The sequence below is a fragment of the Triturus cristatus genome, chromosome 3_2 (genome assembly GCF_964204655.1).
Source record: "Triturus cristatus chromosome 3_2, aTriCri1.1, whole genome shotgun sequence".
In the NCBI taxonomy this organism is placed as follows: domain Eukaryota; kingdom Metazoa; phylum Chordata; class Amphibia; order Caudata; family Salamandridae; genus Triturus; species Triturus cristatus.
In genome coordinates, this window is record NC_140584.1 from 551452763 (window position 1) to 551478944 (window position 26182).

The 26182-nt window shown below is 43.3% G+C and overlaps 1 protein-coding gene across 1 annotated transcript in view; it reads left to right on the top strand.

The window, feature by feature from the left end:
• DCDC1 (doublecortin domain containing 1) overlaps window positions 1-26182 on the top strand; it is a 1503674-nt gene that overhangs the window by 115494 nt on the left and 1361998 nt on the right. Inside the window, exon 6 of the mRNA XM_085648291.1 lies at window positions 6267-6472. Coding sequence (XP_085504417.1) covers window positions 6267-6472 — 206 coding nt within the window. The remainder of the gene's footprint in view (window positions 1-6266; window positions 6473-26182) is intronic.

The window sequence follows — 26182 nt, forward strand, 5'->3', positions numbered from 1 at the left end:
CTTTATTCCACGCCTTTCAATTGTGTTCTAAAATGTGTCCTCAGTCTGGGGTTTTTAAGTGTTATTTATTATTATTATTATTATTATTTCTGATTTTGTATAGCGCCTGGTTACACTGTCAGTGTGTCCCCGCGCTGTCAGAAGAGCTAGTTGCTCCGTCAGTCAGACAAGACTTGTGGCGCCTCTGGAAGCTTTGCATTTAAATAAGGAACAACCATGCACACCTATATATATTATATATATATATATATTCACTGAAAAAACCATAGGTTTCACACACGTTATAGTTAGGAATTAGCATTTAAAAAACCTTGCAAATTCACTGAAAAAACCATAGGTTTCACACATGTTATAGTTAGCGGAAATTTTACTGATAAAAAACCAATGAAATTCCCCCGTTATAGTTAGTGCAGGCAACTATAACTCACGCGACCGCAATCCTCTGCTGATGCTAATACTGTATTTAGACACTTATTTGCCCATGTCTTCTTCCATAAATTTTTAGCTATACATATATTACAAATATTTTTTTTTCATAAAGACACATATGTCATCAGCAGAAGATTGTGGTCGCGTGAGTTATAGTTGCCTGCACTAACTATAACGGGGGAATTTCATTGGTTTTTTATCAGTAAAATTTCCGCTAACTATAACATGTGTGAAACCTATGGTTTTTTCAGTGAATTTGCAAGGTTTTTTAAATGCAAATTCCTAACTATAACGTGTGTGAAACCTATGGTTTTTTCAGTGAATTTGTACGTTTTTTTAAATGCTAAGTTACTTTACGCCATTCGTGGCGTGCGCGCCCACTTAACGCAGTTCGTTCCGTGCGCGCACGGTGCGCTTCGTGCACCGTGCGCGCACAGTGAGCACGCGGTGCGCTTTGCGCACCGCGTGCCCACTTTACGCAGTTAGTGCCGTGCACGCACGGTGGGCACGCGGTGCGCTACGCGCACCGCGTGCCCACGTTACGCTAGATGGGCCATGTACGCACGATGCGCTTCGCGCACCGTGCGCACATGGAGGACATATGATGCGCTTCGTTGTGAAAGGTAATATTTTAATTTTTCACATCTGTGATATGCCATGCACAAATGGTGCCCTTCGGACACCATTTGCACATGGGGTGGGGAGAGTATGGATAATTTTTTTTTTTTTTTTTAATTTTTACCGTACGCGTACTGAAAGCATAATCGGCGAAATTATCGAAAACATTAAAATTCCGTTTTTGGCCTTGGGGGATCTTTGGGGACTCCCCCAACATGGCTAGGTGCTTAGGAGCTGTCTAAACAGCCCCTTTACATGTTTTGGTCCTTTGTTTTTTAATCCCCACTCAGAGTGCGAGAGAGAAAATGGCGGCCGCCGCTTCCTGGTTTCGACCGATTCGAATGTTTACTAAGATCTAACAGCCAATCACAATCGCGCTCGCGCACGTCACCGAACGCGTACGGTAAGCGCACCGTAAGCGCACCGTAAGCTGGCTCAGATATATAGATTGATTTAAAGGCTATTTTCTCAGAATCTACTGAACAGATTTACACCAAACCTACAAAAGGCACTTCCTTGACCTGTAGACTACCTCTCTGCCAAATTTCAAGGAACTCTGTTCAGCCGTTCGGGCTGTAGCTGTGTCTAAAGGTCCTATGGAAAAATGCATGGGAAAAACGCGTTTTGGGACCCCCCTTTTATCTCAGCCCCCGCTTGACGAATCCCCCCGAGACTTTGAGGGTAGGAGCGGAGCGCAGCGCCCCACCTATTTTGAAAATTTCGCGAGGATTCGTCGACCGGCGCCAAAGTTATTCAAAATAGAATGTTGCGGTTTTCCTATGGAAACAGGGTCCTAACTATAACTACCTACTGGCGACCGCCAGTAGGTAATATATAGATATATATATATATATACACACACACACTTATATCTTACAGCCATATTTGTTATGTACTTGAGATGCACCATGTTTGAAACTCGTCTAGTCTTACTGCTCTCTTTTGGCAACTGCTGTATTGAGAGTAGTGTCTTATAGTACATAGTACTTTGTCTAAATACTGAAATAAAACATATTCATCTCAAACAGTGGCTCATTCTTTCCAAAGAAACACATGCAAGTATTTACGGTGTTAGCTTCCACCAGCAGACATGAATCCTTCCCTCAGTACACCAGTTGGCGATGTTTACACTCCATGAACAAAATAGTCACCTCTTTAATTGCCCAGCCATCATGAGGCATGTGTTAATGTTTGCACTCTCTGATGCATTGTGTTGCCCTTATGTGCGCTGATTTCAAGAACTTTTGACCTCGAAATATTTTTCCGTTATAATCTGTCAATTTCCCAACAATGGGGTATTAGGTGGCAAGTGCAATACATTGATATTATGTATGCTGAAAAGGTCAAGGCTGCTGAATTACATTTTTTAAAGATGAATGCCAGTTTGGACGTGTGATCGAACAATAACATTTCTGCTCTATAATCTTCACACCAATAGAGGGTGAAGAGGCGTATAATCACTCAGGAAACTAAGGTGAAAGACATTATATAATTCCTCAGCAAATAAATAAGAACTACAATAGAATGTCTATACTGACAGTAATCTGGATTGCCATCTTCAATTAAGGGGCATTCATTCTTGCTGTGAAGCAAATACACTTATCATCAATTTGTGCCTGACATTGAAACCAATCTATAATAACTTATTTTAGTGTTATGTGTGTTATCTAAACATAATACACATTTAGCCAGAAAGTTAAAAGATATACAAGTATTCCACTTATTACAAAAATAGTACTTTCCCTGGGTTGTTCGGTCTGTCTGTCTCACCGTCCGTCCGTCTGTCTGTCTATCTATCTACCTATCTAAAGCCACCCCCATCTTTTGTCCATCCAGGGTTGGTAAATTGATGACTATCAAGTTGGGTAATGGTGGCAAATGTTATTTACAGCCATTAGTGATGGCACTGTGGTATAAAGTGCTGTATATAAACATCTTATTCGTATATGTGTGTGTGTTTTTACGTACAGATAATTGACCTCAGGGAATTACACCTAACCTTCCCTGAACATAGAATTTAACATCAGATAGGTCATTTTTTTGGTTTGTTACAAATCTGGTCCGTTGTTTATGAAATGTCTGTATTACAAAAAGGTCTCATGTATGAATGTTTGCTCCACACTAAAGCAAAAAACTGCTGCACTATATCACACTTAACCTGGCGTGAATCAGTAACTTTGTTTAAAATAGATTCTTTGTCGGATTTAGAGAACATCTGTTCAGTAGTCTGAAAGGATGTACACTATCTGTAGTATACTGCAAGTATACCTTCTGTGAAGTGGGCCACCTTTCAGGATGACAGTTGCAGCCAGTTCTAGCAGAAGAGGAGCCCGCTACGCCGGCATCAACAAGTCCCTACTCCGCAAACTCCAGATAATATAGAACACCACCGCCAAACTCGTCCTCGGCATCCCCTGACACGAAAACATCAGCCAACACCTACGAAGTCTCCACTGGCTCCCCGTGGAGAAAAGAGTCACTTTCAAAATCCTCACTCACGCCTCCAAATGCCTACACAATAATGGACCCAAATACCTCAACAACAGAATCAACTTCCACGTATCCAATAGAAACCTCCGATCTTCCAGCCTCGCACTGGCCGAAACCCCACGCATCCACAGAGCAGGCGGAAGATCCTTCTCTCACATTGCAGCCAAGGCCTGGAATGAGCTACCGGCAGACATCAGACGCGCCCCCTCCCTGAACACCTTCAGGAAGACCCTCAAGACCTGGCTCTTTGGCTAAACAGATCTGCGGATCCCCCCCCCCCCCTTCAGAGCCTTGAGACCCTCACGGGTGAGTAGCGTGCTTACGATTCCCTGATTGATTGATTGATTGAAACCCACGCTCAGCATTTTCTTACTTTGGTCACTTGCCTAAATGTATCATAACAAAATTATAAAAATAGGCGAAAAACTATAATGAAACATTTGGTTCTTCACTCATATTAGAAAATGTCAAATATATGTTCAATTATGAGCACCCATAGTATATAAAAAAAACTTCACTTCCATAGATGTGGTTAGAATCCAAAGCCAGTGAAATTTGCTAATTAAGGTGAGCTTTTCAATCATAACTTGTCCTTAGCGCAATGCGAAAACCCTCAGATATGATGGCATATCAAATCACAAGCAAATTTACTGGGGTACTGATTATGATATCACTAAAGGAGCTCAATGATGTACCACAATTTATGACCTTTTATCTGGCCCCAAATAGTTAGCCATCAATTTTGAGAATCAAAGCAACGAGCTCCAACTGTTTTTGTGGTTGGTCTCGCCGCAATGTTGGATGCGCTTTCTATTTAACTTGAGCCATTATCGGGCACTCACTTGTTAAGTGATCAAAAGGCTGTGTTAATCCCTCACTCCCTTTCTGTGTCTCGAGAATCCAGTGTTAACTTGCTCTTTCATCATTTTGTTTGGGTAAATCGGCTAAACCTGATTTTAACTTCCCATAGATGATATCAGAGACCTATTTATTTATTGCTTAGTAGGACACTTCACAGCACTTCACAGCAGTGAGAATTTGTTTTTTATTATGCTGAGCCTGATAACTTGCATTTCAGGATAAAGATGGAACGCAGATGAGACGTGGAAGACCATAGCTTATTCTTGTGTCTTAATATACAATGCTCTGAGCCTTCACTTAAAACATTTTCAATTCATTATAAGATAGGTGTTGTTGAAAATGGCTCTTTCTAGTCTGCTTTCCCTCATTTTTTGCTTTTCTCCATCCCAGTTTTCCGTTGCTCCGGATATTAGCCTTAGGACTTGGGCACGTTTGGCACTGCCGTGCAGTGTCAAAGCGCTGAGCTCATCATGTACCCACTGCTTAGCAGTGTTTATATGATTGGCTGATTTGAGTAGCTGTAAGTCCCTTGTCATGGAGTAAGGCCTATACCTGGAGCATGTATCTTGAATATCCCTCCATGGGCCTGCCGCACTGGTTGTACCATCCACAGAGGTAGCTCATCGATTGTGCCACAGTTTTACCCCTGGGGGACTTGTGTGCACAGATTACTGTTACTTGACTTAGCATTTACAAAGCTATGTGCCAAGGTTCTGCATTTCTCATGCTGTATCTGAGTTCTCCCGGGTGTGGTGTTGGCAAGAGGTTGGGCTGGTGTGTATGTGTTACCTTCAAGAGTCGTGAATGACACCGGAAGGTGTGTTCGGTACGACGGGGCCTGCTTTTTACACTGGATTAGCATGATGGGATGTAGGGAAAGGCTTTCTAGCATTGTTTTCTATGGGAAGAATAATAACATTATGATGCTTGGTATCAGTGAGTTCGAAATGTCGATTCACCTCCGGTAGTGGTAGTGGAATTAGACATTACAGTGCTGGAAATGTCACATTGGGAAAGGGTGCATTTCGATGTGCATAGCTCTGTGTGCCTGGTGGCCTGTCTTCTAATTTACAGCTGGGTGCTAGGGCCACATCTGTGCATTCCTGATAGAGGGTCATGAACTAGGGGTTCACAGGAAACGGCAGACCTCTGACTCTGCAGGGCTTTTCTAGGATGGTTACGTGGGGGTGGAATTGGCACCTGCATTTCAAGGAGCAGGGTGTTGGCCCAACTAAAGATGGTGAGGACAGGTTACCGGACAAGTGTACCTTACTTATTTTATTTGGAATGTGGGTTCTGACTGACTTCAAGGTGCCTTAGCGAGGTCAAAACCACTGGGTCTTACAGGTGACATGTGGAATTGCCAATAAAAAGAATTTATTGGTAAATGAGTTAAATGTTAACTAAAAATAGCAAGGTTAGCGTGAGGAAATGTAGAGTCTTAAAACAAACATTAAAAGCAGCACATCTGTGTAAAAGATGCTATTCACTTGTGCTGAGGGTAAGTAGGCGTATCGTCAACATATCTGGAGTGATGCGGTTATATTTAAGTAAGAAGTTAAATGCCTCTCTGCTCAGTGATAGAGACATGGTAAGGTGAATTTTAATTATGACTAAATTGTGGCACAACTTGCTGATACCTTGAGCAGATGCTCCCATCAGGAAATATGATTTATGTAGGCTATCAGAGCAGACAGCTTGCTACGGCTTATGCCGCTCATGGTGGGATGCTGAAGTACTGTTTTTGAACGCTCAAGCGGCTATGTGGAGAGAAGCCATTTTAATAAGAGCAGGCGAGGGGGAGATGAACATTATGACAGCAGTTTTTATTTTCAAGGAAAACACTGATTTCCGTCCTTTATTTTCAGAGCACCTGTCATTAATGAAAACAGTGACCTGGAGAATGAATGGCCTGACGCTTCCCAGCGATGCACGGAGAGGAAAGACGAAGCCCGCCCTTTCCAAACGCCTGAAAAAATTGGCTAGAAAGCCCACGGTCAGAATTTTGGTTTTCAAGAACGGAACAGGGCAAGATAGCTGTGACATTGTTGCAGTACAAGATGAAATGGAAAAGGTAAATGTTTCTGCCAAGTACATTAGCAGTTCTTAATAAGTGGCTTTTAATAAATGTTGATTCAAGATAATTATTAGATCGATTAATCATTTTAGAAAATATTGTTTTCATAAAAACCAGAACACTGTGTTCCTCCAGCTGTAGGTGCTCATGACTTTCCAACCAGTAAAAACGTTGTAGCTTGTTGTGCTCTGGGTCAGAATATTGGGAAATCACCAACAGGGTCCTATTTAGCCACTGAATTAGGACTTGTGATACTGATATATGCTTTGGCGGTGAGAAGAAGATAGCCAAGAGATATCCAGTAGTGCAACTCAGCTTCCTTTATCTGTGCCTTTGATTAATACAACGTGCTTGCTGTAAGATTGTAGTGCTATGCCTGTTATTATAATATAGATAATTTGTGTTCCTATAATGTTATGTGTCAGTGCTTGCACCACGGATTTATGAAATCTTTACTGCTGTAAGGAAACAGGTCTTTTTGCAGGTTTCCCCCACTTTATACCCACACGTGGACTATTACTTGCTGTTTTTTCGACTCTGAGAGTGCCCTGAGACCAGCTAACCTGACCCCAGTGCCAGTGTTCTGACCAATTACAAAATGATTCTCGGGTTCAATCTCGGACTGTGGCCTTGGGGAGATCATACACGTTTGCTATTGTGATTTAAGATTCTGCAGTCCAAGCTTTATATTGGATTGTGAAGTAAAGTCAGAACAACGTACAACGCAGCAGGAGCTTGATTCATGCAACACACTGAGGGCCATATGTAGGAAGCCAAATACCGGTCGGTAACGGCCGATTTTCGGTAAATATACCATTACCGACCGGTATTTTGGCTTTTGCTATGTAGGGGGCATATTTCTGAATTCGGTAATTTACCGAATCGGTAAAATTACCGAATTGGTAATTTTACCGATTCGGTAAATACCGAATCCAGAAATGATATGTAGGTAACACTCAAATGAGTGAAGTGTAGGGAAAATAATTCGGTATTTAGCACCAAATATATGTTGGTGCTAAATACCGAATACATTGCAAAAAGCAATATTTTGCTGGTCTAACAGTGCCATGTGGCAGACATACATGCCCTTAGGGCATGTATATGCGCCACATGTGCACACATGCAGGAATCAGGGGTGCAACAGGGTGTCACTGTGACACCCTGCCACCCTTGATTGTGCTCCCCCCATTACCGAATCGGTATTTACCGATTCGGTAATGGTAACTGGCTTCCCATTGATTCCTATGGGCCTCCTGGCCCATAGGAATCAATGGGAAGGTATGCATCATTACCGAATCGGTAAATACCGATTCTAAATTACCGACCCATTCCGAATCGGTAAATATTACCGATGGATTACCTACATATCATTTACCACTTCATAAATACCGAATCAGTATTTATGAAGTGGTAAATGTTAGGCTACCTACATATGGCCCTGAATGTCTAATATATGAAGGCACCTTTAGACTTAGGGTCTGATCTAGAACTTGGAGGAGGGAGTGCCATCTGTGGAGGACATAACGTCTGCCACCCCGATGAACAGCAGTCCATCCTATTTAGCGATGATGGCTGGCCCAGCAGTCAGCTCACTACATTAAAAGGAACCACTGTCATGGTGCTTTCCTTCAAAGCACAGAATGTTTGGTGAATGGCTGCCACTCCCCAAACTTTTGTTTTCCAAAAACAAACATCTCAAATTGGGAGTTTGCTAAGGAAAAGCATAGAACTAATGACTGGCACACTCTGGGAGTTTACTCCCAGGGTGTGGGGGTCATTATTTCTTTGTGTCCCTGACCGCCAATTTTCTCCCCAGAAAGAGTGGACAGTGTGACGGCTTTACTCCTACAGCCCCTACTCTATCGGCCATCAGGGGTAGCTTTACTTCATTGGAGCCAATGTGCACTCTACTGATGGTACACCGGACTCTAAATGAGGTGGCTAGCCCATGAGTTTGGTGGACAGGGAGATCTGTAATGTTTGTGACAGAGTACCCTGTTCACCAAACTCCAAATCACACCCTTAGTCTCTATACATGTATCTTCATGTAAGTTTCCCCATACTACAGCTTTACTTTGCTAATACATTTTAACGTTGGTGGGTTTCGAAACACTGTCAGTCTAGATTATATAAGTCAGCTCTGATTGTTATACTTAATGCTGTTTATCAGAATTTTACACATCGAGGCTCAAATTAGCTTCTGACTGACAAATATTCCCCAATTGGCTACTGGCTCTTTAACTCATTTATTCAAATTAAGGTTCAAATGCTTTTGTACTATTCAATAGATAAACCTTTTGCTGCTACCCTTCCACATTTTTAAACCCCTAAGTAAATAGCATTTATTTGATTTTCTCTATCTAGGGCCTAGCACCCTGTGGCCATTTCAGATCACTTTCTCATTAACAAAGCCTGTCATTTGGTTAGTCCATGCTATTAAGCCTAATGTGTAAAGGAAGCTCACAAGTGCATTGTTAGAAATGTTGACTCTAGTTGGCATTTCTCTGCATCGTGTCCAAGTAGGTACCCTCACTCTAGTCAGGGTAAGTGTAGTACACATTAAGTTTACCTGTGCTCACCCTCTGGTAGGTTGGCTCACAGCAGTCAGTCTAAACTAATGCGGCAATGTGTAGCGTATTTGTGCATACACACACAGTAACACAGTGAAAACACCACAAAAATACTCCGCACAGGTCAGGGCCTGACTGAGAACACAAAGTAGCCCTGGCAATTCCATTGGACGGGCACTAGGGGAAGGTGCAGGGCTCAGGAGGGGAGGGTGCCAATGTGAAGCACTGCTGCTTAACTAAACCGGCCCCCAGCACTGCTGATTTGTTACTGGGGGCCGATATTGCAGCACTACTGGAAAACTGGCCCCCAGTGACAGAAATGGAATCCAATCTCCAAAAATGGCTCCTCTCCCTTCCATCCCCCCTGGGAAACGTCTGATGCCCGCTACAGCCAGTCCGGCCCTGGCACCGGTTTAGAAAACAGCCAATATCTATCTGAGTAAACCAAAACCAAAGCGAAGAAAATTCAACATACAAAAGTCAAGATGTGAATTTTTAAAGATTAAAGCAAAAGTTAGTGCTTAGAAGTCTATAGCTCCAACTGGGGCTAATTGGTTGTACTTGACTGGGACAAATCCAAAAGTTCAGTCTGACCACGATGGAGGGTGGGCCAGATACAGGAATCACGCAGATCCTCTTACAAAACCTTGAATGCGTTGGAAATCAAAGGAGAGCGTCAGGTTGTGGCGGTGAGGTGCCCAGTTGGATGTGATGTATTGGCTCCTTAAGAAGGTGCAGTGCCATTGAGCTTCCATGCTCGGGGATTATGTGTTGCGCAGAGGTGATGCATCGGCTGCTGGTTCAAGGCCTCGGTTCCAGAGGGTGAGCTGGCGTTGATGATGTCTCGATGTCAAGAGCACAGGCGTTGATTCCGCAGTGTCATAATTAAACCATTGACTGAAGGCAATGTGTCAGTAGAAAGCTATGTATGGCCATGGTTGCTTTGGAGTCGGAGCAGTGCATCACGGAATTCTGGGAAGCGCTTCTCGAGACTCACACCGCAGCGGTACTTTGAAGGCGCTGCGCCTGCAAAGTCAGGGCTGTGTTGAAAGTCGAGGTTGTTGCATTGTATACTCAATGTGGGTGCAGACAGCAGCGATGTGTTGGTTTCACAGGGATGCGCTGGTTCTGAACTAATGCTTTGGGTCGATGCGTCGTTTTCTTGGTTGCGGCACTAAATCCACCTCCAAGGACCCAGGACTGTCTTTTCCATCACTTGTAAGGTCAGGACATACAGCAGAGGCGTCCAGGTGCTGGTTGCAAGATGTAGGTAAAGTCTTTGATGGCCCTGAGACTTCAGCATCAGGAGGCAAGCTCAGTCAAGCTCTTGGAGAACCTTAGAAACAGGATGCAGAGAGTAAAGTCAGTCCTAGTAGCGGCTCGTGGAGGGAGTGCCGTGGGGCGGGGGAGGGTAGTACACTCCGGCACACGGCCGACCTGAGTAAAGTAAATAAATAAATAAATAACTAAAACAAATTTCATTGCGCACGCTGAAACGCCTAATGCGTTTCAGCCCCTGTAGTACCTTTAAAATAGCACACCAACTTCACGCAGGAGTGGCGACTTTGCTAGAGTTAATGGAGTTTGCCCCCTAAGGAAACATACCTACAATCTTTCCCACAATTCTGAAGGGATTTGCAAGTTCTAAAACTGAATCCAGTCAAAGCCCTGAGGAGACTCCCCCGAAATAAATTGGGATTCGAAACACGTTGGCATATTTTACCACCAGGGGAAGAGTTTAACTAGAAATATTTGTAGCGACCAAGGGAAATAATGTATTTAAAATGTACATCCTCTGTTGCTAGAAATGTCTTTACCCCTGTTGGTTGGTAACCTTAGCCTGTTTCTTTGAAAATTGTCTTTGTGGGTTACCTGTTTTTTGACTGGAAATAAATCCAATTGATTGTTATTTGTTATTTACTTTTATTGTTTCAATTTTGTCTAGATGTTAGGTAAATTGTAATTTGTAAAGTGTATTCGATATCTGTCCTGTGAATTCATAAAATGAAATGAAAGAGAATGAATAATTAAATGAAATAGACCATCTTACTCGCGAGTTTGGTCTGAGCCTGCTTAAATTGTTGGCAGCCTAACAAATGGTCTGCTAGATGTTTTTATTATTTTGTACTTTTAGAAAGTTGGCATTTTCCTGCCTTAGCCATTTAGTGCCTGCAGCCTGTCTCTGGGGCACATGACTGGATGTAGTTGACAGGTGGGCTTTGTGGATTACTCCTAGACAGCTTCACACAATAGGGAGCTTAGGTGTGCCTGGATGAGCCATCACTGGCAGGACGGGGGAGGTACTGGGCCCAGCACCACTTACACTTAAATAGTCTGTGTCCTGCCTCCCCACAGAGGACTGCATACCCCCTGTAGTTAGTCTGGAGTCAGGAAGTTAGGGCACCTGTGTACTTCAAAAGCCTGCCACTAGAAGCTTCTTGCCACTTCAAAGGCACAGCTGGGTATACAATCTAGACCTCAGACACCAACTCCTCAGTACACTTCTGGACCTGTGGATACTCTGCCAGGAAGAAGGACTGCTTTGCTGCTGAAAGGTCTGCCACTCTGTTGGACTGCTGACATGAAGAGACTGCTTCCCTGCTGTGCTAACCTGCCTGCTGCCCTCTTTCCTGGGTTAGAAGGACTGGACCTGAATCTCTTGAACCCAGAACCTCAGAGTGACTCCAAAGGCTAGCAAACCTGAACCTGGACTCTGCCATCTGTGATCTACCCTGCCAAGTGGTGCCACCGAAGACATGGGCCTTTGGAAGTGGGCCTAAGGTGCTTGCCAGCATCTGTGTTTTCAGTGGAACCGACGTATCTCCTCTGCTGTGCTGTGCTTCCCTGAGCAGGACCGATGCATCACCTCTGCTGCGTGCATTGGACCCATAGCAAAGACTAACACTGCCTCCGCAGCCTCTTTCGGAACTGCCGCTGAGCGACACAGTCCCTTGTTAATGACAGCCTCGATGACTATGCCAGACTCTGCTTCGCAGCCTCGTAACTCCTCTGAACTGATGCATCCTCCCCGACTACGCAACGCATCCTCAACGCCGGACTTTTCATCGCAAGCCGTTGTCGACAGGATACTCGACGACAACACAGGACCTTGCATCACAACGTCGCCACACCTCGGAACTCGCCACACCCCGGAACTGATGCATCTCTTCCTTCCCTCTTCGACGAGAATCTTCACAACACTTCATAAACCATAATTTAAGGTACTTTGTTCAGTGTCCCTCACTGGCTCCCTGTAGATGGCCTGCACTCCATTGTGGTCATGCTGAATTTGTGACTTTGCCCCTGTTATATCCTGTGTCTTCTAGTTCCTTTCTGCTCAGCCTGTGTGAGTGTGATGTAATAGAATGTTCATGAGTGCATGGTTTGGATGAGTGGTCAGTTGGAATGAGTGGGGCTGAGTAGCAGGATACTGCTCCCGGTAGGGCCTGTACCATCTTACCTGTAACTGAATAAACCTACATAATCTACACTACTGGCTACTGGACTGATTACCTACAAGGACCCTACTTCATTTACAAAAGTGGCGACGATTGTGAAAGAACTACGCGTGCAGAGACAAGAAATTAATCAAGAAATTAAAAAGAAGATTTCCAGAGTCTGAAAAGAAGCTCTAAAACAAGCCTGATCAACGCCTTGGATGCCCCACCGGTGTCTTCTATAACAGACAGCCTACAGAAGTGTGTTTTGGGAGCTGGACATTGTGTTGCTTGAATGGCTTGAAACCTGTCAGCCTACAGACTGCCTACACATTAGATATTTGGGTGTTGGACATCAGCCTACACAGTAGAAAGCCAAACAACAGCCAGCCTACAATCAGTCTACACAGTACAAAATTTGTTGTGTCATCTTATGCTTGAAACCCGCAGCCTACAGTTTACAGATTTGGAGTATTGGAGCATTTAACATTACAAGCTTGAAAGCAGAGCAGCCGACTGGAAGGTCAGTTAAAGGCGTGAATGCAGCGTGATGATTTCTAACATTCATTTGGTGAGAACCCACAGCATCTATTTTAATGACCAATCTTCAGTCTAGTATTGGAACTGCTTTTGGGTGCTTTGATCTGCTTTGACCACCTTTTAAATGGCTCACGGCAATTACATTTTTTTCCAATGTTTTTTTTCGTAACGCTGGAGCTCTTATACACTCTATTGGATTGTGCTGTGATTAGATTTTGTGAAGTCAACCTGTGTCGATGTATGCAGCACAGAGCTGGCAATGTGGTCATTTGGCAGTGCAACTGAAGAGGGGTGCCGGAGAGTCAGTAAGACCCTACTTGGGCCGTGCTGATCGAAGTCTATATACATTAAAGTTTGTGGAAGTTACCACCAGGCATGAGAAACAGTTTGTACCTTTTAAAAAATTTGAATAATGCACTCACGGGTCCTTCCAAAGCAACGTCGCAGCAACAGGATTCTGCTGTGACGTGAGAAACAACCATTCTGGAAGCAGAGCTCGATTGCTGGAAGTTGCATTGTGGGCGAAACCAGTGACGTCGTTGCGTTCCTCTGACACAGTGCGTTTGTTGTTGAAGAAGCGTAAGTGGTCATTACGTGCTTGCTCAGCAACGCTGTTTGTATGGGACACATCAAGAACATTGACAGAGGATCACGCATATTCAAGATCAAGGCAAATTTTAGGATTGAGCGCCCCTGCTAGTACCTAACACACGCCTTCACTGTTCCTCCCAAGTTTCTGTAGGAGAGCGTTTTGTTTCAGCCGTGATGCTGTAGTCTGTGCCAATGGCTGTCTAGGTGTATTGAGCCCTGATGAAATGTTGCTGAAGACTGCTAACTAAGGCAGGAAAGGATAAAAAATGTTACCGGCACTGTGGTTTTCTAGAAATGTTCAACTGTGAGGGAAGTTATAATGTACCTCAACTTTCGGCAATAGATTAACCCACGTGGTGGGTATGAATTTAAGAACATGCTACTGAGGTGAAGTCATGCAGGAGCTGTTAGCCAAGTCATTGGTGTATTCATTCTGAGTTATTTTGGTAGCATCCTGCTGCTCCCGGTGGGGCCTGTACCATCTTATCTGTAACTGACTAAACCTACATAATCTACACTACTGGCTACTGGACTGATTACCTACAAGGACCCTACTTCATTTACAAAAGCCCCAGTCCCGCAAGACCAGATATCCACAGTTTGCCCTTTTTGCTCTTTGAAGCTATTTTCACTAAAATCTAAAACATTGCTTATCGCCGGTTCTATTGATTGGACCTTTGGTGTTTTGGTCTTGTTTTATTTATCAAAAATAACTCACAAATACTTTACACATTGCCTCTAAGTTAAGCCTGATTGCTCTTTGCCAAGCTACCAAATGATTGAGCACAGGCTCATTTACGATTGGCTTTGTCTCATCCTGACAAGGATTGTGGTTGCTGCTTGCACAGAGCTTACACCCCAGCCAACCAACAACCCAATTTCTTACAAGTGCCATCTCAAACAGGAAGTGGCAAATAGGTTTGGCTTGCATTATAAGTGCTGACTAAAATACTTAATAAAGCCTGCTGCCGTGAAAAGACAACTAACATGCATCTAAGACAAACATTGCCGACTGGATGAAGAAGAACTGTCTGCAGCTAATCACAGACAAGACGGAAGAACTGATCTTTGGCAACATCAGCTACACATGGAATGACTCCTGGTGACCCACACCTGCTCCCTCCAACCATGCCAGAAACCCCGGACTTATCATTGACAACAAGCTCACCATGAAATCACAGATCAACACCGTCTTCTATGCCTGCTTTCTCACTCTGCACATGCTACATAAGATATTCAAGTGGCTACCTCTAAACACGAGGCACAAGCCCTCATCACCAGATGACTGGACTATGGCAATGCCCTCTACGTAGGAATTGATGCACACCGACTCATCATTGGCCTTCTCTGATGAATCACATCACAATCCACCTCGGGAAACTGGCTCCCCGTACAGAAGAGATGCCAATTCAATCTGCTGACCCACGCACACAAGGCTCTACACAACCAAGGACCCACCTACATTAAGTTAAGGCAGGCTACAGGGGTGCTGGTCCCACAGGCAGCGACGGCCCATATAGGGCGTGTTACCGGGGCGGTGACGTGGGGCAGAGGAGGGGCAGGATGGGGGGTTGCAAAATGCAGCATACGGCCGATTGCAGGTAAGTTACGAAAAAAATAAAGAAAACAAATTTTGTTGCGCGCGCTGCATCGCATTTGGCGATGCTGCGCGCGCAACGAAATTCGTTTTTTTTTTTCATAACTTACCTGCAATCGGCCGTATGCCGCATTTTGCAACCCCCCACCCTGCCCCTCCTCTGCCCCACGTCACCGCCCCGGTAACACGCCCTATACGGGCCGTCGCTGCCCACAGGGCTCTCCTAATTGGCATCACCATGCCACACAGGAGAGAGACTGCTCACCATCTTCTTGTAGGCCCAGCGGCAGAGCACCACCAATAAAAGAGGACCGATCACATTTTTTTTAAAAATGCAATGTTGTTGTAACTTTTATGAAAAGCAAGTGATTTTTACAAAAGTGCTTTAAATGGGGTTTTTTGGGGCAAAATCATGTAATCCTTGGGAGCTGGGTCTAGTTAGGTTCTGCCCTAATTTTAGCTTACTTGTGGCGGTTTCTTAGATAAGCTTCTTAGGCCACATCGCTTTTAGAGCCCCCTCACCTTTTTCATGCGGCTTAAAAACTGCTGCTTAAATGCATTCGGTTTCTTAATTGATTCACATTTTTGATTTTCCGCGCTGAAAAAATAAACGCGAGGCGGCTGTACTGTAATTGTGCCATCCTATTGTAAAGACACTTTGCAGAGCGCATATCCAATCAAATGGAGGCCTGCAGCTAAGCTCCTGATATCTGGCTGCAAAGATGTACTGTATCTCTATCAGATATCTGGTTTACATAAGGATTGTAAAGATGTAGATTGTTACCCCTCTGTTTTAGTTTATTTGCATATAATTAATGAAGCATAAAAGTGATACATCACATGGGCAGTAAAAGCAAAAAAAATAAAAAAAATGTGACACTCCTTTTGTTCTTTGAACATGCACACAATGAAACAAGGAAGGCAATGGAGATAGCATTGCGAGATATGATTAGCACTGGGACAGGCTTATCTACTTTCTTAAATAATAGGGATTAACGCCAATTTGAATAAAATCCATTTGTTAACACTTTTGTCAGAGAATGTCGTTTATTCCCCACCGTGAAACGTTTATGTGAAACACCTCTCGCCCACTGGGGGGACACTACATCTTCGGCTGTGCACAGAACATAAAGGATTACTCCAATCTGCATTTCATGTTGTTTCACAAATGAAACTAATACGTAAAAGACAGAGTCACATAAATAGTGTAGTGCTTTAAAAATATAGTAATTCTGTTGTATTAGGGAAATTCTTTTTGTCTCAGTGGTTTACGAGAGGGACAAGAAACATCCCTTGCATTGATGTTAAATGAAGTTGCATAGAATTTGTTTCCTTTGCATAATAACCTAAATTCGCAGGAACACGTTTTTTTCCAAACAATCTTGGGACAGTTTGCTGGCATAGATCAAGTATACAGTCTTTTCCTGTCATGGCTTGTGTTAAATCTGCATCACATTCACATTTTCAAGCTATACAATTCGTATAACTTAATTGGTCTCATTAGTGAAATGATACATATGTAAAGTAGATCCCAGTACATCCTGACAATCAAGCAATCCAACCATAGCCGAGCGGATGTTCTTCCCAGCATGACCCCCTACACGTGTGTCTTACATTTCACTGTGATGGCAAGATGCCTTATTTGTTTTGAATGTCGGGGGCATCAAGAGCTTTCCCGATTCCTGCTCGTTTTAGGTAATTACAAGACCTACTTTTATTTTTAATTAAAGGGGACAGGCAGATTAGGTAGAAATATACGTGCGTTGGTGTCTAAAGATAATCATTCAGTCACTTTCCCTTGCATTTGAACTTTGTGTAGGTTTGAAGTGTTCTCTGTTTTCAAGCTGGCATTCCTTTATTGTGGCAGCCATTTCGTTGGCCTCTAGGGTTGGGAGATCTTTGGGTGTAAGGCGAAGGTAAAAACAGAATAAACCCTAAGGGGAAGAAGCTATAATGACCTACTGCTTAAACTAGAATTTTCTGTATGGTGGCTTAGCGCTGCGAGGCCGTAATAATAGCTGAACGCACTCTATAAATAGCAGCCTGGCATAAAATACCGTAACATAGCACAACATACCATCTAACTTTTTTCAGATATTTAATCGCCTGAATATAAAGTTACATTTTACAGAACACAGACAAACCATGTTTGACAACTTGCATAATTCTTTCAGACTTGAATAGTCTATGCTGTAGATATTTTGAAATGCTTCTGCCCCACGGCCATGACGGATTTCAGAGGTGTTAATCCAAGGAATATGGAAAGGATGGTATTGGAAAAGACTTGCTGGTGCACTAATTTGCCATGCTAATACCGCCACTATTAAAGACGGTTGGAGAAACATGTGACAAATAAGAGACTACTGAAACATGTGAAACATGTGACAAATAAGAGACTACTGCAGGCGCAGTGCATGCCATAAAACAAACAGATTATAATCGTCCTTCAGTTATCAGTATGTTATTGGCTGCAGTTTAACTAAATCTTTATGGAGGGGTCTTTGTGTTTGCTCATACATGCTATCTTGTACGAGGGAAAAGTGTCTATTTTGTTGTGGCCACTTCATTCTATGCTATTTCAGAGTGTGTGTGTGTGTTTGTAACAATGCTGGTTTATGTTCACCCGACTGCAGGAGAATGGACAAAAAAATCCTTTAAAAAGATGCAGGGTTACAGACAAGTGATTGATGACAAACCCTTGATGTGTGCAGGGTCATGGTAAGGAAAAAAGGTACAGTAAAACTCAGAAAATACCAGAGAACTACCACACAACCGCATGCTAGGCGTCTACATGCAATACTTATTTTTTGTATTGTCACACAGGATTTTCATGCCAAGGAGTAACACGTTAAATAGCAGGACTGAATTAAAGGAGGTAATGTACATTTTAGAGTGACTAACCACATACACTATCACTGATCCAACTAATATTGGGGACCATACCTATCTCCATCTTCCCAGTGCTTAATTTATAAAATATTAAGTCCAGGTGCCACACCAACTTCCCCAGCTACACCCACTTCCCCCACTGGCTCTGCTAACATCCTCAGCTGGCAATGCTGACGGCCAGATGTAAAACCCAATCTGAATTTCAGCAAGGGAGCCTTCCTCAAGTAAAGTTTTGATAGGAGGTTCCACCCGCCCCCAAAAATCCTTTGAAGGAGGCATATGTCCAAGGCTATAGGGATCTTCTTAAACTTAGGAAGCCCAACCATAAGAGAGGAAATGTGGTGTCAGGCCGTGAGGTCTTTGCCCTGCCATTGGTCTGGTGGTGTTACAACTTCTGGGGCACTATCTGCGTAGGGTACCGTCATCAATCACCAACAGCTATGGCCTCATGTGCTATTGCATGCCAAGTGGATACCCAAGTTACTCACTATGCAGGTCTTGACTCTAAGGGGCATATTATCAAGCCCCAGTGATAATTATCACTGAGCGCGCTTAGTGCGCTTTTAATAATCGCCAGCTATCGCTGGAATATATCGCTAAGCTAGCGCTGTATTATCAACACTTAGCGCTATGGGGATCAATATTCCAGCGATAGCGGGGTTTTCCATGGAACATCACTGGTTTTCCAGTGATGTTCCATGGAAAACGGCGATAAGCTTGATAATAGGCCCTGTGGCCTTAGCCCCACAACCCACCTCCCATGTTAGGTATGCCTTAGTCACGAATTTAACAGAATGATGAAAGGGCTAGAGGTAAGAAGTTGAAAGGATAACACATGTGGAGTAAAATACTATACCTCAAAAGTACAACCAAAATAGCTGCATGCATGTGTAAACATATATGTAATATGGGCTCAGGTTACAAAACAAAAAATGGTTGTATATTTGCAAAGAAATAAGCAGATGGTTTAATGAGGAGAGACATATGGCTGTGGGCAATTGCTACAGTTGTAGAAGCACATCTGTGAACCTCATCCAAATATGTATATCTGGAAATGGCCTAAAACATGGGAGCTAGCATCTTGTGCTTCACCACGCACACACACACACACACACACACACACACACATGCACGCACCCACACACACATACACACACACACATACACACACACACACACTTAATAACAAGCCAGACCTAACATCTTGTTGGTTCTTGTTCGTAGTATCAGATGAATAAGTAATAAGCATGATATTGAAAATAACTAGAATTGAAAGTTTTTAAAATCTAAAAATATGAAATGGTGAATTAAACATTATTAAGGTCGGTGGAAGGAGTAGTGTTCTTTGGAGTGTCACTTCCATTCTCCCCTTCACACCTCTTTCCTCTGAAGTAGCTCACACATTTCTGAAAACATCTTGCCACCACCTTTTTATCACTGGTTAGGTCTCGCCTGAGCCAGTGCATGAGCTGCAGTGGCAAGACATTTAGTCAGTGGGCTTTAAAAAGCCTAGCACAGATTTTTGTGTGGCATACTGCGTGCGGTTACGCGCACAGGCACGAGCAGAGGCACCATCTGGCTTTCCTCTCGCTCTCCCAAGCGAGCGCGCCTCGCTCTGCCTCTCTGTCTTGCTCGCCCCTCCCCCTCCCCCACCACAGAGAGAGCCCACCACAGAGCGTGTCTCGCGGCCGCGCGTCTTGTTTCATGTAAGTGGACTTTTGCGGACAATGCTTGTTTTTCTTTCAATTGTTTTTTAATGTGGTATTAGTTCTCTCAGAATTGGGTTAGGTGGCTTCTTTAATGAGGCAAACACCCTGCCTTCCAGTGGTGGCGGCTTCTCTGTTGCACTTCTTGAATGACATCACTTTCTGCCGCCGCTCACTTCTTATTTCCTGGAAGTAGAAATGTACTTTCTGCGGAGAGGCTGGACGTGCCTGTCTGTAAACGGCGATCCAGCATTTATTTCAAATGTGCAATGTAAAACCTGACCAAGGTGAATGGGGGGCTTTTTTGTGGGAAATTAGGTCAGAAATGTTTCCTTTTTCCAGACTCATATTTTCCAAGTTCGCCTGACTTCACATTTCTGGATTGCAGTCGCTGAAACAAAGCGGCCAGCGCTCTTTCCTGAAGCGAATACTTCTGGCGCTCAACATTGGGCCACTGACGTTGTTTCCAAGGGGCTTCTAAGAATGAACTGACGGGGAGCTTGCTTGGCTTCATCTTTATTTTGTTCCCCAATACGGAAGATAGACTGCAGCACACATCTTCGGATCGATGGTTTTTGACTTGCGACCTAGATTCATATTCGACCATTTTAATTACTATATTTTCTTTCGTTTAAGAAACTTTTAAATCTTGTGTGGTTCCTGTTTAAATAAATAACGCAAATCGACGTGCTTTCTTTTTTATTAGCTTTGGTTATCTCCCTCTCTACCTAAAAATGTTAAAAGGTGTGCGCTAATCAAGGCTGTTGTCATTCATAATAATAGCGCTCTGCATGGTCGCCTGAACGTTGCGAGAGGCTACATTGAGCTTTATGCTCTGGACCCCCTGCTCGTGTCTAAGGATTGTTTTTGCTGGAGAGCAGTTGTTCTCCTGGCCATTGTCACAAGCTACTATCCCACATTGTGCTGTGCTCTCTCTCCCCTGAAGCAACCCCTCTGCTCTAGAACTCTTTCAGGGCTTCAATGTCTTGGCCTGCAGAGGGCGCACATCCCTACTGCTTAGACAAGTCCAGTATGCATCCTGTAATTGTGTTTATTAAGTACCAACCAGTGAGTAGGAGAGCAAGTTGTGCATGTTAGCAAACCACACTTGGGTGGGCTACTAATGAGGTCAGCCAGGGGCGTCTTCTGTTGCATTGTGTTGGCATCTAGATGGAAGCAGCTAAACGTTCTATAACCATACAGTGCCCCTCTCCTTTACTGCTCTGCACTCGGATACTCCACCCCCACAGTCCAGTATATCAACCCATCTTAGAGATGAGCTCATACTGATCTATTAATGATGATTATGCTATCTCAGCTGTGATAACTTTGTGACTCACTTCATTGGTGTACTCTATGCCAGCCTGTGTTGTCACATCTCATCACAAATCACATGCACCCTTTTTTCTTTTCCACCCCAACTGCAGTGCAGTAGAAGTTGTAGATTGTCTTCATTTGTATAGTTGCATCACCTTAAGCCCTAAAGGTACACCCGGATGTCTTTTTTTTGTTATGATTGCGGAGGCAGGTTTGCTGGAAACGTCTGCGATATCATTACATTACCCCCAAGCCTCTCCTGTTCAGATGATATATTGGCAGGCTACTTCATTTTTTGTCAAAACGTCCCACTTTGATTCCAAGTTATATGTTGGAATATGACTCTTGGAAACATTTTTCGATGACGTAACTGTGACGTTATTAATTCTTCCTAAAATATGGGCTATCAATTTGTTAGATTGGGGCCTCCTCACAAATTGTCTTCTTTCTTTACTGTTAAAGTTATGCTGTGTACTACTAATACTTTAAGGGGATCCTCAAAGGACCCTGGTGAAGGGGGGCATCTATCATCCTTATTACTAGAAAAGATTCCTTCCTCCAGCCTGAGCAATTCTTTACCATTGTCATCATCTTATAATGTTGGATATGGCTAACTGAGAAACTACTATTACTCGCCATGCTCATTTCACCTGCTCCTGATGGAACCCAGAGGCATGGTCATGTCACAGTGATTTCACCCAGTAAGGACATGTCCATTTGCAGAAGGGTGGGTGAGGAGAGCTATTGGTCAGGTGTTTTTCAGAGCTTGCTTTCTCCATCTGAGTGTTTCACTCAGTGTAGGAAACAGTGAAACCACCAGAAGGGACAATCGATTTATTTAAACACTCGTAACAGCGGAGTTCCACAGTCCCATTCACTAATCTTTCTCACATCTTGAATGCCCAAGTATTGTTCCATCCTTTGGGTTACATAACTGTACATAGATGACTACTGTGTAGTACAGCTGTTCTCACCATGCTGCTTAATTTAAACTAGGCCATAAAACTTTAGAAGAGCACAAAGCTACTGCACCAGACTAGATGGAAGAAATACCTATTACTATACAAGCTAGGCCCTCCTCTGTCCCCTCTGAAGACCTCTAGCAGACTCCGTCCCGGCCCCATGCTAGGAAGGGGTCCCTTACTCATGACACAACAAATGGTGATGAACTTATGTGAGAAGCGGACAAAGTACCCCATATACAGAGCCCCTGGATAGCGGAGAGCCTTCACCTGAACCTGAGCTCCCCCTGATGATCTCTGCCTTAGGTTGGAGGCACCTCTGAGGTCACGTCTCCTGTCTCTGAGCTCTGAGGTCACGTCTCCTGTCTCTGAGCTCCCTTCCTACCGTTGCTCGTAGTCAACGCTCTATAGGACCTCCTACACACCTTAGCGACGCACTGCCGACCAGTATCCGGTCCATTGAGGCATGGACCGAGACTTTGCCCTCCTCGATTGGGCTATCAGCCAACGCCTTTGGGAATGATTCCATCTCTCAACTTGCTTCACTCTTCATAGCATGCCTTAAATGCCTTCTCAAACGTTTGGACGGCCTGCCGTTTGCAGGCTACCCGGTGCATTCACTAACTGTGTTTCGTGGTCACCACGGTTTTGTTGCAATTATTGGGAGGGTGTGGTTGCCTATCCCTATCCCCCCCCCTCCCTTTAATTTTTTCCTCTGTTTACCTGTCCTGCACATTTGGTGGCAAGGGGGGAGGGTGGGGTGTCACAGGGGTCCTCTTCATAGTTCAGTTATCGGTTGTAGATATGGAGGGGCAGATACCTGCTCCTCGTGGGGAAAGTAGACGTCAATCTGATGGTCTAAAAACAGTGGGAAACGATCTTGCACAGGCAATGTTTATTTGATTATATGTATTAACTCTATTTTAAAATACAGTGTATAGCACTGTACCAAAGGAAACACCAGTGCAACACTAAACAAGCATTGGCATAGCAAATAGGTCTTGCTTTTGGGACCTTATAAGTATTTAGTTATGCAGCACAATATCCTTGGTGCAACAACATCAACTTGTGCATGGCTAAACACTTATAAGGTGCCAAAGGCGAGACCTATAGGCTATGCCAATGCTTGTTTTTACTATGTTCTTCTGCTCGTGCTTTCTTGCGTTACCTCCCCTTCATCATTCCCTCTCTCTCTCCTAACCTATTAACATAGCATTTTCATTTCCTTTGGCACTTTAAATATTTCAGTGCTTGTGCATACCTTATCACACAATTTCACAGAAAATGATAATTATATTTAGGCTTTCCTGTTTTCAGTTTCTATTGTTAGTAAATTCTGGTGGGATTGTTTTCAGTGGTTTCCAGTGATTTCAATACCTTATAAAAACAGTGGTTACCAGTGGTACATATTTTGGTGCCATTAAAAACAATTGAAGCAGTGTATTCCTGTGTTTATGGAGTATTTTGCTTTAATTGTTGCTTGCTTTCTGCACTGATAGTACATGGTATATAGAAAGTGTACATACAGTGTGCATGAGGTCCAAATATATTTTTACAAATCAAACCTATTGTAGTACACCATACAATACTTCTGTAGTGAGTCTTTGGTCATACACGCTTGCTCTTTCCTTCCCATCTGAACTTTTATCTGTGAAAAGACCCTCTTCCCATGCCAAAACAGGTGCACCTGAAGATTGCAATTCTCTGGGATAGGTTCTGCAACATATGCTTGAACTGGGAGCATATGCCCTCAGAGTTATTGAAGCGGTCAAAAATTAAGCAGTACTTTTCAAAGTCCATAGAAAATTCCCCTTTACACAAGGGATGTAGAACTTGTTCAGAGTCAAACAGTGAGGCTTTATTGACTTCCAATGTCATGGTTGGAGAAGGAACATTTCTATGCACCATTGCAAGCCATTTCTCATGCATTGTAAAATAAAAAATCCTGAATTTCTTCACCACATTTCTTTGCTTACCAAGTGGCAAGCATTCTAACATGGAACTAAAAGTGTTGCCCAGCCTACTCTCAAGGAGCTGTTTCACATCTACACCAATTGCGCTGAACACTTGGTAGATAAGGTTATTTTCAGACTCTAGTTTTTGATTTTGTCCACTACAGCAGTCATGTTTTCCTGTAAAAATTCTAAGAATGCAGTAGAGTGTACCTTTTTTCATATCACTATCAATAAGCGAAGATCATCACATTTCTTGCCTTTGACATCATCACTAAGCAAACATTCTGTAAAACAGTCGCCACATGGATAATATAGCATTCACGGCCTGGCTACATGACACAGTTGGGATGGCTCTTTCTTTGATGCCACACAAAGCACAAAATTAGAAATATTTACTTTTTAGTTCCCGCGCATAATGAAACAGTGCACCAGAATGGACTACAAAGTCAATAGCATTCTTCATTAACTCTAAAGATTATAAAGATGCTTTCAGCATACCATCTAGCAAGTGGCAAGGATCTATTACAGGGAAGCACTTCAGCTCAGGTATCGATTTTGACAGATCATCACACAACTTTTTCATATACGTAGTTGAATCACTGCAAATACAAACAGTATCACTCCACTTTTTGTTGAACTTGGTAAGAACTTTTTTGCAGCAGCATTCCAAGTGACACTGCATTTCATGTTTTCCAAAAGTCTAGTGTCATGTTTTCATCACTATTCCAGATGCTTGGTGGCAGCACTCTTTTAACATATACCTGTCACTACACCTTGCTTTGAAAGTTTAGAGCCTGGGGTCCTTTGGCAATTCACCTACTATCAATACTGACTCGCTAGAAAAGGGGGCTGATGTATCAAAGAGTTTCACCCATTCTCTGTCTGTGAGTAAATGTGATGGTACATATTGGGAAAGATTCTTATGAAACCAGACATTTTACCTATCAGTGAAAGAATCAAACGTAGCCAAAATATCAAATATGATTTTGATACTTCCTGATTCTCTACAGATAATAAAACAATTAAAAAAGACCTAAAACATGCTTCTAAACCCTGCATCTTTAGACCAAAGACCACCACTTTGGAAAAAGCAAACAGAAGAAGAAACCATTTTTTTTAGCGACAACACTAAACAGCAATACTTGAGAAGAATAATGTTAGCCCAGTCATTCTTGCTGCTACCTTGTATAACAAAGTTACAATGTATTGGCCTCTTCAGGAAGAAATAACAATTACTTTTTCACTCTCCTTTACCTTTCTTTGAATAGCATTTAGTTTGTGGTTGTGCAGGTGTTTATCAGTGTTTATATGTTTACACTGGTGAGGGCTATTTCCCTTTCAGAGGGGTTTTATTAGTTATTATAGATTTAAACCTAAAACAGGATAGCCTATTTTTTTTTATTATAATTGGCGCACATAGGATTATTACTCAGTGTGCTCTGCAGAACTCAGTGTGCTATGCAGAGAGTCCAAGGATTGGATGAGCAGTAACACCTCTGTGATCCATTGTCAGGCTCCACAATAAGCTTGCTCTGCCTTTAACCTCAGCTTTAGTGTTCTCATTCATGCAACTGCACTCCCGTCATGAACCCTATCCACACCCTGAACTCACCCAGGCACATAAAAGTGCCTCAGAGCACAGTACACGCTTTACAAAAGCTGTGGAACCACAGACGTCTTTGGAGCGTGGATGGGATTGCACCTGAAAAACCAGGTTATTTAAGGTACAGTCTCCTATCTCTAACCCTCCTCAGGCTGACATACAAACCAATAGGCTCTTTGTAACACCTGGGGGAGTAGCGGGGGTCAGGAAATTCCCGCATTTGTAGGGCTAGGGAGGGGCAAACCTGTTTCAAACTAGCACTTTAGCACTCAGTCTAGGTGCTAGCCATGCCCAGGCTTCCCTGCTCGAGCTTGCAGGAAGATTTCCTTTCCATGCCTTGGTGATTAAAAAACCCTGGCATGGATTTCATCTCTTTAACAACTTTACAGACTAACTGAAAACCTACTGCATACAAAGTTTTCCAGCTTGCTGTGATTTCTGAATTCTATAGTGTGATATCAACTCTTCTCCAGGAGACCCTTTGATGTAAGCCTATATTGTGTCACACACAGTGCCACTGTAAGAGTTGGCAGGTCTGTG